Source organism: Homarus americanus, unplaced genomic scaffold (genome assembly GCF_018991925.1).
Source record: "Homarus americanus isolate GMGI-L3 unplaced genomic scaffold, GMGI_Hamer_2.0 scaffold51859, whole genome shotgun sequence".
Taxonomy (NCBI): Eukaryota; Metazoa; Arthropoda; class Malacostraca; order Decapoda; family Nephropidae; genus Homarus; species Homarus americanus.
In genome coordinates, this window is record NW_024711292.1 from 3,858,825 (window position 1) to 3,872,682 (window position 13,858).

At 45.8% G+C, this 13,858-nt stretch overlaps 1 protein-coding gene across 4 annotated transcripts in view; it reads left to right on the forward strand.

Moving 5' to 3' along the window:
* Window positions 1–2,141: 2,141 nt before the first annotated feature.
* Window positions 2,142–13,858, forward strand: part of LOC121875160 — a 40,427-nt gene continuing 28,710 nt past the window's right edge. For all 4 annotated transcript variants that reach the window (XM_042379635.1, XM_042379707.1, XM_042379782.1 and 1 more), the window contains exon 1: window positions 2,142–2,345. In XM_042379635.1, the coding sequence (XP_042235569.1) occupies window positions 2,209–2,345 (137 nt within the window). In that variant the 5' untranslated portion in view covers window positions 2,142–2,208. The remainder of the gene's footprint in view (window positions 2,346–13,858) is intronic.

Below are 13,858 nucleotides of genomic sequence, written 5' to 3' on the forward strand. Positions count from 1 at the left end.
ATCATCATGCAACATTGCCATCATGCATCAGTGCCATCATGCAATAGTGCCATTATGCAACAGTGCCATCATGCAACAGTGCCATCATCATGCAACAGTGCCATCATCATGCAACAATGCCTCTATGCAACAGTGCCATCATGCAACAGTGCCATCATGCAACAGTGCCATCATGCAACAGTGTCATCATGCAACAGTGCCATCATGCAACAGTGCCATCATGCAACAGTGTCATCATGCAACAGTGCCATCATGCAACAGTGCCATCATACAATAATGCCATCATGCATCAGTGTCATCATGCAACAGTGCCATCATGCATCAGTGCCATCATGCAACAGTGCCATCATGCAACAGTGCCATCATGCAACAGTGCCATCATAACAGTGCCATGCATCAGTGCCATCATGCCATCGTCATACATGTGTTCGAAAAGGAAAACAAAGAAGATTTAAAACACACACACAGACCAGTTAACTTCCTGCCAGTTATGTATAAACTTTTACGTGAACTTAACCAACAGATTCAGACAATACTCGATTGCAATCAACAGAGAGAACAGTGCAGAGTCGTGGGCTAACTGCAGTACCATACATACATACATACATACATACATACATACATACATACATACACATACATACATATACATACGCACACACACACACCTTGTACGTGTTACCCTTCGAAGGTTCCATGGTGTTTACTGTGTTTAGGTTAAGTGATACAGTAATGTTATAAATATTTAAGGAACACAAGGAAATGTTGAAACTTACACAGGTATTTTTGTTGACATTTAATCTGATGTTTCTTGTATTATGAGGCAGCACAACAACAGCATATAACCCCAGATACACTCCACCAATACATACAGGAACATGTACTCCAAGGTTGACTCTCTGCCTTACAGGAGCTAGGTTATGTAACAAGCTCGATGTGTCATCCAGGAACTCGACACTCACACAGTCAGGTGTGTGTGTGTGTGTGTGTGTGTGTGTGTGTGTGTGTGTGTGTGTGTGTGTGTGTGTGTGTATGTGTGTGTATGTGTGTGTGTGTGTGTGTGTGTGTGTGTGTGTGTGTGTGTGTGTGTGTGTGTGTGTGTGTGTGTGTGTGTGTGTGTGTGTGTTAATATCACCACCAGCAGCCAGCGTGAACACTCTCCTCTGGCAGTGACCTCGCTATTCTCAGGCTGATACTGAAGTAGTTAATCTCTTAAGCTTCCCAATTATTGAGTTTTGTCGAGCATGAAATGAAGTCACTACGATTTTTGATCCTCCACCGATGGTGACGAGAGCCGCTGCCGCCCCCATCTCTGCCACTGATGCACGCGCCATTATATATATATATATATATATATATATATATATATATATATATATATATATATATATATATATATATATATATATATATATAATATCAAGAGAGATGTGAAACTTTGTGAGGAGGGAGGAAGAGGAGAAGGAAACACTAACAAAGTTTAGGTCAGTGTCAGGAGACTGGTGTCCTCCGTGACCAAGCTGGGCCAGACTACACGTCCTGTAGCTCTGCTCTCACTTACTTTATTTAGTTTTGGTAACTTCTTGTCGCGAAACTGACAAGTGTTTTGTGTAGTTTGTTTTATGTTGAGAAAATTGTTGTACAGTGATGATTATTTGTTTGTATGTGTGTGTGTGTGTGTGTGTGTGTGTGTGTGTGTGTGTGTGTGTGTGTGTGTGTGTGTGTGTGTGTGTGTGTGTGTGTGTGCGTGCGTGTGTGTGTGTGTGTGTGTTTTGTATGTTTGTCACTGATTTACCTACCAAGTCCGTCCAGTTGACATTATACATCTGTTCATCACTCCTCACTTGTTCATCACTCCCTCACCTGTGTTCATCACTCCCTCACCCGTGTTTATCACTCCCTCACGTGTTCATCACTCCCTCACCTGTGTTCATCACTCCTTCACCTGTGTTCATCACTCCTCACGTGTTCATCACTTCACCTGTGTTCATCACTCCTTCCACCTGTGTTCATCACTCCCTCACGTGTTCATCACTCCCTCACCTGTGTCATACTCTCACCTGTGTTCATCACTTCACGTGTTCATCACCCCTCAGATGTATTCATCACCCCCACACTTGTCCCCCCCTTGGTGTAGACGTTCATCGAGAGAGACATCCGTGTGGAGCTGACGTTCAGCGGGTGGTGACAGCGCACCACTACACCACCATGGCTGTGCTCACGGGACCCTTCCGGCCGGCCTGTTTCGACCCAGCCTCCGTCCGCTCCCTGTACGGCATCGTACCCAACCTGCACAACACCCAGTCTGAGGAGGACCTCTACAAGGCCGAGATGGCCACCCACAGGTAAGTCTTCTCCAAATTCGACTTGTCTCTCGGTCGACATTTTCTCGTAGTTACGACCTCTTCCCTTAAGCCGTCCGTAAACACGATGTGACTAATATGTGTATAAGGTGCCTCTATTTCATATAACTTACATGCTTCACCCGCTCTACTTACTGGTGTTGAAATCCTGAAATAATAGTAAATAAAAAATAATTGTTCCGTCTTAAACAAGTGCGTGAGAACTGACCTTCATAAATAATGCATCAGCCTGTGTACTGAGTCAGTCACTTGGGTTCACACCTCCACCAGCGTCGTGTTCTATAGAAGAAAGAGTAGAGTGCATTGGCCTCATATTGTAACACATCAATTTATAAGCTGACCTACTGTCCTAAAGAGTTCCTAGTGCAGTAAGGCAGGTACAGTATTTTATTTTGTTACTCACATCAGTCCTCAGCTTCACCCAGGTTACAGTAGCATTTTTTTTTTACAAATATTTTCATCCTGTCTTAACGTATCTCCCTCTACGAATAAACTGCCTGTACGTGCTCCAGCTTAAAACTGTGAGCTTTTGATCATTCCAGGTTTGCAAAAGTTGTTAATCCTTGCTAACCACCCAATTGTATAGTTCAACCAGCAGGTGAACACAAACGGGGCCAACAAACTCCATCCTAAGCCAAGGGAAGTAATCCTATACCACAATAACTCATTCCGTCATATAAAACTTCGCTGCGGCGACTGATACTGAGGGTAGGGAATTACCGGTGTGAGATGTGAAGCAGAATGAGAGGAAATTCTGTGTTGGATGATGGATGATGGCCGCCTTGGTAATGCACCTTCGGGTAAATGGACCAACACAAACCTAGCATCCTCTTGTCAGGGAGTTACTGTGTGTAGGAACTCATAATGGAACCCCTTTTAGGTGGTCTGATAGCTAGTTTGGACTGTTATAAGGTTGATTATTGAGAGTAATTGAGTATAAAACCCCCAACGACCCACAAAAACTTACTTACCAACTTTCATACAGTGTTGTTGTGCCGGGAGTAAGGGACCATCACACTAAGGTAGACTCCCAACACAGGACTATACCAACGTGTGTCTATACCACCCGAAGGCTTTCTTTATTTACTTGAGACTCTGAGGATGGTTCGCTTTCTTTCTTTTTCTTTCTTTTTTCTTCTTTATTTCTTATTTATTCTTCTTCTTCTTTGTTCGTCTTCTTCTTCCTTCTTTCGTCTTCTTTCTTCTTCTTCTCCTCCTCGCCCTTGTAACGTGAAGATAGTGAGTTGCGTCTTAAAGATTACTGGATCACCTGTCTAACCCTGACACCCTGACCCTCATACCCTGACCCTCATACCCTGACCCTTCCTCATACCCTGACTCTGCCTAACACTATACTTCCAGCACCTCTTCCTTCCTTCCTTCCTTCCTCTTACCTGTCACCCTACCACCACCATCACCACCCTCCTCCTCCGCCTGACCTCTCTTCCTTTCCTCCCTTAGGTCTCACAACCTCCTTACCATCACCATTCCTCTCTCTCTCTCTCTCTCCTCTCTCTCTCTCTCTCTCTCTCTCCCTTAACACCCCTCGACCATTCAGCTACGTCACTAACTTTGTATTTTCAATGGCGTCGTGACCAAGTTGGGATAACCTCAAAAATGTGTTGGGTTGAGGAGCCGCAAAATCTTCTCGTGGAAACTGTGCGGTGTCGAGAAGGCGGTGGTGGCGGTGGTGGTGTCGAGGCGGCTGTGGTGGCGGTGTCGAGGCGGCTGTGGTGGCGATGGCAGCGGTGGTAGCGTCAGTCTCTCCACGGGGATATTTCTCGCAGCATTGGGGATAAAAGTCGTGTATATTTTGGGTGATCAGCCGCGAAGCCTTCATGATAGCGAAGATGGAGACGTGTGGGAGGAAGCTGGCGTGGGAGCAGGCTGGCGTGTGGAGAAAGCTGGCCTGTGGGAGCAGGCTGGTGTGTGGGAGAAAGCTGGCGTGTGGGAGCAGCTGGGAGCAAGCTGACGTGTGGGAGCAAGCTGACGTGTGGGAGTGGCGTGTGGGAGCAAGCTGGCGTGGGAGCAAGCTGGCGTGTGGGGAGACTGCTGTGGGGGAGACTGCTGGCGGGGGAGTGTTGGCGTGGGGAGCAAGCTGTGGGGAGCAAGCTGTGTGGGGATGTTGGCGTGGGAGCAAGCTGGCGGGGAGCGCTGACGTGTGGGAGCAAGCTGGAGTATGTGGAGCAAGCTGGCGTGTGGAGCAAGCTGGCGTGTGGAGCAAGGCTGACGTGGGGAGCAAGCTGGCGTGTCATCCCCATTCTTGCCTCCACTGATTTGACATGTGTGTGTGTGTGTGTGTGTGTGTGTGTGTGTGTGTGTGTGTGTGTGTGTTTCTTACTTCTTTATGTTTACGTTATAATTTTGTCTCTTGTTGATAACCAAGTATTTTCTGTGTCTCACTCCTTACCTCTTAACTCTCATCCCTTGTCTCTCACCCCTTGTCTCTCATCTACCTCTCACCCCTTGTCTCTCACCCGCATCTCTCACTCCGTATCTCTCATCTGCATCTCTCTCAATCCACATCTCTCACCTGCATCTCTCACTCCGATCTCCTCATCTGCATGTCCCTCCTGCATCTCTCACCCGTATCTCTCACTCCACATCTCCTCAATCTGCATCTCTCCACTCCGTATCTCCACTTCGCATCTCCTCACTTCGTATCTCCTCACTCTGCATGTCCCACCTGTATCTCTCATTCGTACCTCCTCATCTGCATGTCTCACTCATACGTTATCCACTGTACTGTAAATGCCCCTCTTCTCAGCCTCTTCACTAATATCCATAAATAGTTGGCAAATTTACATGATATTCAAAGTGCGATTCATTAATTAAGTTCTTCATTGATGCTTCCGACTTAACGCCGCTGTTGATATAATGCTCCAATAGCATAATAATGTGAATTAATTGAAGCTCTCTTATATGCGATTTCAAAATGCATACATTATACTCTTCTGTAACTCGTAAATTTTTTAAGTCTCGTCAATATTAGATTTATGTTGATGATCGCGGCCATTTGGAGTAGTTGTCGATCATAGTGGGGGGGGGGCCCTCACTCTGGGGGCCCTCACTCTGGGGGCCCTAACTCTGGGAGCCCTCACTCTGGGGGCCCTCACTTGGGCCCTCACTCTGCAGGCCCTCACTCTAGGGCCCCATCTGTCTGTGGAATGTGCTCAAGTAGTGAATCACCTGAATATTAGACACACCAGGTTATGTTACTTTTAAGATTAATCACGCTACCCCTACCCTCCCTACCCCCTACCCTACCCTACCCCACTCCTACCCTACCCCACCCACTCCCCCACCCTACCCTACCCTCACCCTACCCCACCCTACCCCTACCCTCCCCTACCCCACTCCTACCCTACCTCAAAGTAACATTACAGTGATAAAATAACCTCTGAGGTATTTAATCGTCAACAACCTCCACATAATTCATAAAATACGACACTAACACCCGCCACAAATTCCACACATAGACCAAAACGCAGAAATGACCACAATAACTCGGTCGTCTCAGCGAATGTGATCGACGTAACAGTAGGCAGCTGTTCCAACATACCTTACATTGCTCTTGTTATTTCCTCCAGGACTAAGTGATCGCTGTCTCGTTCATTACGTTCTCGGGCTCCCAGCTGCAAATATATCTGGTTGGGACTTCCGGCGGAGGCAATACCTAAGACGGTGGGGGGGTGGGGGGATGGGGGGTGGATAGGGTGTATGGAGAGGTTTATGTGTCCCGTGTCTCGTGTCCCGTGTCGTGTGTCGTCTGCCCTGTGTCTCGTCCCGTGCCTGTGCCGGTGGTCTGTGTAGGTTCTGTGTCTCTGTGTCCCTGTGTCCGTCCCTGTGTCTCGTGTCCTGTGTCTCGTGTCCGTCGTGTCGTCTTCGTGTCTGCGTCCTGTGTCTCGTGTCCTGTGTCTCGTGCCCTGTGTCATGAAATCTTGGTATGAATTGTAGTTTTGTCTCTTTTTTGTTTTCTTGCCTCAGTTTTAATCGTGTTTTCCTCCCTCACTGTTTCTCTAATTTAACCTAACCTACCTTTTACCTTACCTTACCTAACCTTACCTTTACCTTACACCTTACCTTACTTTACTTTTACCTTACTTACCTAACCTTACCTTTACCTTACCTTACCTTACTACCTTACCTAACCTACCTTACCTACCTAACCTCCTTACCTTACCTTACTTACCCTTACCTTACACCTTACCTTACCTAACCTAACCTTACCTTTACCTTGCTTAACTTTACCTAACATAACCTAACTTAATCTAACCTAACCTAACTTTACCTTACCGTAGTTAGGTATAGTGATTTTATGATAGTGAACAATGGCTTAAATGAAAAAGAACAAATTTGACCTTCAAAAAACTAGCTTCCATTAACATAACACAAAAAATAACAGTTCTACATATTCCCCCCCTCTCCCCCACACACACAAAAAAATAGTTACATATTAATTAATGACCCACGAAATAATTAAATTTGTCTTCATTTGCTAATTAATCGACTGATGTATGTTTTAGGTGCCAGTTTTTTAATGCATTTTTTTAGTTAGTCACTTTTGGTGTATAATTTACTTTCCAATTTGAAGATTTTTTTTATTTTGAGTTTATTCATAATTAAAGTTTAGGTAATTTTAATCTTGTTTAAGGATATGTTAATTGGGGGAGGTCAAGTGTTGGTTGTGATAAGTTGTGGTTGTTGTTATGATCATAGTTCGTTACACTGGTGGTGGTTGGTTGTAGTCGATGGTGGTGGTGATGGAGGATGACAGGGTGGCAGGCCTACACGGGGAGGGGGGGGTGGGGTCAGGAGGTAAGTGGTTTCCACCAATCACAACTCAGCTTCTTACCCATATGAACCCTCTGTGAGTCTCCTCCCAGCCTGTTGTCTCTCCCTGGCCTCTCCCATTCACCCTCCGTAGCGTCTCTCTCTCTCTCTCTCTCTCTCTCTCTCTCAATGATTCAATCAGCTTCATGAATACCAGTTGTGACCGAGAGACAGACTGACTCGCTCACTGAGAGAACTTTCTGACAAGTGACGGCAAACAGACGCACCACGGGAGGAGTTGTTGCCAGACGCCACCTGACAACAACAGACCAACTACTGTAATCAAGTATTGTTACGAAGTGTTCAGCCATCATCATAGTTTATAAATTTCAGACTATTGATAAAAACTTTCTCTAATATATAATACTACTAAAAGATAAGTAGTTTTGATGGAGGAATAAACTGTGGCGCTCCGTATCCAAATTATATATATACAGAAGTTACCAAATATACCAGAGGCCCAGAAAAACTCGCACGGCAGATGAAATGTAAATATTGATGTCGTTCTCTCCATTTAATAATAAATTACCTCAATGAAAATCTCTTTACTTTCAGTTACTGTTCTTTTTCTATTTAATTCACATTTCAATTTAACTGATATTTACAAAAGCTCCACAATATTTTCCTATTCCCAGTTTTTTTTTTTTTAACCTGTTTCAATTTCTCTACAAAGTCGGTGTTCACACAAGCACAATTTACGTTTATATTTTTTATGCCGCAGAATTTTTGTGATTGCGTCCCTGCTTTGTTAACAGTGTAGACAAAATTGTTAGCTAACAAGACTTGCTAACAATGTACAATTAGTTAACAGTGGAGACAAAGTTGTTAGCTATTATGACTTCTTAACAGGGTACACTTAAGTTGTTAGCTAGCATAGTTTGTTAGCAGTGTAGGCTAAGTTGTTACCTAATCTGACATTTTAACATCGTAGACCATGTTGTTAGTTAGCATGACTCGTTACAGTGTAGATTACATTGGTCAGTGTTCCTGCAGTGGGTTGTGTATAATAGAGGCAGCATGAACTGGGAGTGAGTTGACAGATCGTATGTGTATGGTGATGGCTCTTTGTCCACACCTGTCCTCCACCACCCCACACCTGTCCCCACCACCCCACACCCACCACCTCCCCACACCCACCACCTCACACCCACCACCCCACACCCACACCCACCACCCCACACCCACACCCACCAACCCACATCCACCACCTCACACCCACCTTACCTGTTTAAAATCACAATCTAGCCACAATTAACTCACCAAACATAACCTAAACCAGACCAGATGCATCAGCGGAAGGATCAGAAGTGGTCATCAGGGCGAGGCAGAGTTCCTTCAGCTAACACTATGGTCATATAAGTGTGGGTTATGCTTTTAGCTTTGGTTTAGCTTCAGCCAAGAGAAGCTAGATAATGTTGTTTTCCTTTACGGAGAGTCACGCGCCTCCCTCATCAACTACCGTGCTTCAATGACCATGTAAAGTGGAACTGTTTAGTTAGTTAAGTGAATTAAGACAATGTAAACACCCATAGGCAGGCAACTCCTCAGGTGAGATAAGTGGAGTACCGCTGGTTAGTGTGTCATAGATGTTATGTCTGGCCTCATTCCTCACCTGACCTCACCTTGTTAAATCGTGTAAACAAAGCCTTTATTATTTGCATAAGCGTGAGAGTGGGTCCATATACCTGACGAGCTGTTAGGGAGGGTGTTAACTATATACTGAGCCTTTGGTACACAAGGTGGTAGTGTGGCCGGTAGTGTATCCAAGCTCCTTCATTTCCTCGGTATATAGAGTTAAGCATCTGTACATAATCACCCTCCTCCTCCTCCTCACCCCCCCACACACACCACCCCACACACACACACACACACCCCCCCCCACACACTACCACCCCCACACCCCCCACACCTACCACCCCCTTCCTCCGTCACCCCCCCACACCTCTACCACACCCCCTCCTCATCTTCACCCCCGCCCCCCCCTCCTCCGTCACCTCCTCCCCACACCTCTTCCCCCCTCTCTCACCCTGCTGCCAACCCACACACCTCTTCCTCCCGTTCCGTCCCATACCCCCAACACATCCTCTTTCCACTCCCGTCCCATCCTTCCTCCCCTCCCCTCCCGTCCCACACCCCTATTAACCCTTCTGGATCCCCTTTAGAGGATGTGGACCGTTAAGAAACAAGCTGGAACTTGTGATAATCTGGCCTGGCGTGAGTACCAATCGCCTCATGAATATGGAAGTTCAGGTTCGAATCCCTACAAGGAGCCATCTACATCTTGACGGCGAGGCGAGTTGCGTGTGGGTGTGTATCTCTGTCTGTCTGTGGGAGGGGGGAGGGCGAGTCTTTTTTGTGGGGGTTTGGTTTACTTGTTTAAAAATAGAAAAATAATAAGAGCATTGTTTGTTGTTTTAATTATGTATACAGTATTTAAAGGCCTGAGTTACTGTTTTACTGGAAGAATATGACCAGGTACGTTTTGAATGTGTTTACAGTTTTACTTTATCCCTCGACCATATCCTCACTCAGGCTCTCGTAGACAATTGTATGAAATATCTCTTCAGATCCTCATTGACGACGATTTCTTTGTGTCTTATACTGTCGTTCTCTTCTGGTGACTTTGATATGACTTTTTTTTCTCTAATTAAAGCTTTTGTTCGAGTACTTCTTGATGGAGCGATAGTTTTTTATTGTTTTTTACTTCTCAAAGCCCAAATGTGTGTGTGTGTGTGTGTGTGTGTGTGTGTGTGTGTGTGTGTGTGTGACCTGAAGATTCGAGTGCCAGTTGCTTATTTCACCTTAATATTAATCACTTAAACGCTATACCTGTGTGGGTAAGGTGAGGTTAGGTACAGTCTCCTTCACTAGTGCGTTTACAGGGGCTCGGAGTAACACCCAGGACCGTACACTGGAGAAATGTTCTTATTGTAGATGAACTATGTGGCTTAGTGAGTAGTGGTGTGGAGAAAGCCTCTTGTGGCCGCTGTGGTAGGGAAATCACTCGGTGTAGCTAGCTATTCCTGTCCTCCACACACACACACACACACACACACACCATCATCCCCACTAAGCCTTCAGGGTTTAGTTTGCTCACACCAGAGACTACCTCGTAAATAACCGCAATATTTCTAGTTTTCAATCATTCGTACATCAGGGAATTTTTTTTTTAAACTTGAAATAAAAAAGGAGAAGAGTGAGATTGGTGAAGCAACAGCGAGGCGAGGAAGAGAAACGCGAAGTAAAGCCGTCACCCGCTGTTACCACTGGGATTATTGGTAAAACTTCACATCGTGGTCGGTTTTCTCTCCCTCTTGGGCGTATACCTCTTTCACCTGAAGGCGGTGGATTATATGTCACATCTATATATCGATCTGGTGGCTGAGAGCTGCTATATCCAGTAGTGTTGTGGCCCAGGGTATTTTTGTTTTTGAAATTGTACATCGAGTTGTGGCCAGGACATAGGCGCCCCTCTCTACCGGCAGTATGGTGAAGAGGTGATGTTTGTGTGTGTGAGCAGGCCGTTCAAACACACACACACACACACACACACACACACACCAGAGCATTATACTAACAACATATTCAATACTAAAAAAAGTTGTATACACTTATATATAAAATAATACAAACTTCTATACGTATACATATAAAATATCAAAAACTTTTATACACTCATACAAACTAAAAAACAGAAAACAAAAAGCATTACATTGATTTATAATTTTAGAAGCTGATAAATTTCTTCTCAAAAACTCAAAAGATATAGTGTCACGATTTTTGTGTTGTGTCATGTAAAACGTCAAATTAACCCCACGAGAAATAACATTACGTCAACGTGTACAATAATAACACGTAAGATAAAATATAGTTACGTTTTTTTCTTTTTGACGTAAGAAAAACGAATTATATTGTTGGTGTAAATTTAATCACTTTCTTGGTGAGATGGAATGAAAGAGTCGCCTCCCTTGGTTAGGTTAGGTTAGGTTAGGTTAGGTTAGGTGAGATGTTGACTGTCGAGTGTTTGGTCAACCTCACTGGATGTTACGATGGAGAAGAATCTCTCTCTCAAACACACACGTAAGTTCTTCTGAAAAAGTTCTCTTGAACCCGACATGAAACAAATGATTCTAGTGTATCCTCCCTGCCCTTTACCCTGTCCCTGCCCCCTACCCCTCATTCCCCACCACCCACCCCACCACCACCCCACCACCCACCCCCACCACCCACCCCCACACCCACCCCACCCCCCTGCCACCCCCCCCACCACCCACCCCCCCCCCCACCACCCCCCCCACACCCCTGCCACTCCACCCCACCACTCCACCCCCACCACCCCACCCCTGCCACCCCACCTCCCATTACTCCACCCCTGCCACCCACCCCCACCATCAACCCTACCACTCCACCCCCACCCTCCCACCACTCCACCCCACCCCACCCCACACCCCCACCACCCACCCCACCCTCCACCACCCACCCCACCTTCCACCCCACCACTCCACCCCACCACCCACCCCACCACCACCCCACCACCCACCCCACCACCAACCCCCACCACCCACCCTGCCACCACCCCTACCACTCCACCCCACCACTCCACCCCCACCACCCACCTACCACTCCACCCCTACCATTCCACCCCCCACTCCACCCCCACCACCCACCCTACCACCCCACCACTCTACCCCCCACCACCCACCCCCCACCCACCCCCCACCCACCCCCCCCCACCTTCCACCCACCACTCACCCCACCACTCCACCCCCACCACCCACCCCCCCCCACCCCCTCCACTCCACCTCTCTCACTCCACCTCCCACACTCCACCCCCACCACTCCACCCTTACCACCCCCACCTCCAGCTGACAATTAATCTCAGCTGTTCAGAAAACATGTGTGTTTTATTCGTGGGTGGGTGGGTGGTGGGTGGCTGGGTGGCTGGTGGGTGGGGTGGCTGGGTGGTGGAGGGTGGATGGATGGGTGGGTGTGTTTATTTTGTGTGTTTGGGTGAGAGAAAAAGCAAGAAGAGCAAGGAAAGTAAATGGAGTAGAAAAGGAGAGAGAGAGAGAGAGAGAGAGAGAGAGAGAGCACCTAAAGTAACCAGTATATATGGTAGAGAGACAACACGAACTTGGAACATTAAGTAGGAGAAAACCCTAACTTAACCTAACCTGACCTGACCTGACCTGACCTAACCTAACCTAACCTAACCACAGAGAAACCGTCCACCACTTGACTACGTGTTCCTCGCCTGCCGGAAGCTCGTCCCTGTGTCACCGTAAGAGACCTGTGTTTATGTTTGCTCCCAGGCTGTTTGTCCAGTCTCAGTTTTCTGGTCTAAATGTCCAGCGTCCATTAGGGGAAGGCACTGAGGCTCACCTATTAATGACAGTAGATGAGGCGAATTAACCTTATCTTAAAAATCTTGGTTAGGTTAGGTTAGGTTAGGTTAGGTTAGGTTAGGTTAGGTTAGGTTGTAAAGCTTGAACTATTAGCACTGATCTCAACTCTGCAAACCAGATAAGACATTAAGCTTTCCTCTACATATCGTCATCTTCAGTTAAGCTTCTGTCGATAGCTACTGGACTCACATTACAATACAAATAAAAAAAATAATTGGTGAAGCAACAAAATGCAACAAAAAAAACAATTTTATCTTTTTTGCGGGTTTTTGTTGTAATAAAAATTTTAAATTAGAACAGGACTTTGTGATCACCTGTGCTAATCAACGAAAATATTATGAGTGAAATAATACATTAACTTCAGTGGCCATTAATTAACATTATTTACTCGATTTTATAATTAATTAATTCAGATCCTTAATCAGCATATTCCAAAGTACCCGTATTGAAATGTTTAATAAAATCAGATATTTCCCCGAGAGAACTTTTTTCCCTTCAATCTGGTGAGTGAAGAGTCTTAAGAGGGTAACCTGCTGAGTCATGGGTGTTTGACTCTCCTCCTCCTCCTCTTATTCTTCTTCCTCCTCGTGCTCTTCTTCCTTCTTCTTCCTCCTCTTCCTCTCCTCCTCCTCCTCCGTTATCTGGACCAGGGCAGCAAACTGAGATATCTGAGAGATGGATTATGTGATGTAAAAACTGTGAGGGTATGTTCTCTCTCTCTCTCTCACAAAAATGAGCTAACAAGGTCTCTCAAACCTCCTCTCGTGGCTTCAAGACTCACTTTATCAAATCAGAATCTCTTCTTGACCGAAATATCCCCAAGGTAATATTTCTGGCCGTGTGTCCTGATTCTCAAAAGGTTCGTATGTTAGATTCCCTTTATGTCATTATAACTAAGGATAAGAAAATTTATCCACTTTATATTTGAGTCTCAGGGTATTGTTGATTCTATTTTGTTTATGAAATTTATGTTGTTTTTTTTATGCTGGAAGGAAGGAGTTAAATCATCGGGGTAGGGGTTTGGATGGTGTGAGGTGAAATGTTTTGCCGCGTGTAACAAGGCCAATGGCAGCCAACTTCCCTCACCTAAAATACACAGTGCTGGTTCTCCCCGCGGTGTCACTTGCCTCTCCCAAATTGACATTATGATGGAGTATTATTAACAGTTTTGTTATTTATGGTTCTCACTTAAAGGCGGAGGCGGTCACTTGCATTTTTCTTAGCCGTGAAACTGACGTTGTTTAGTCGAGGTGGCGG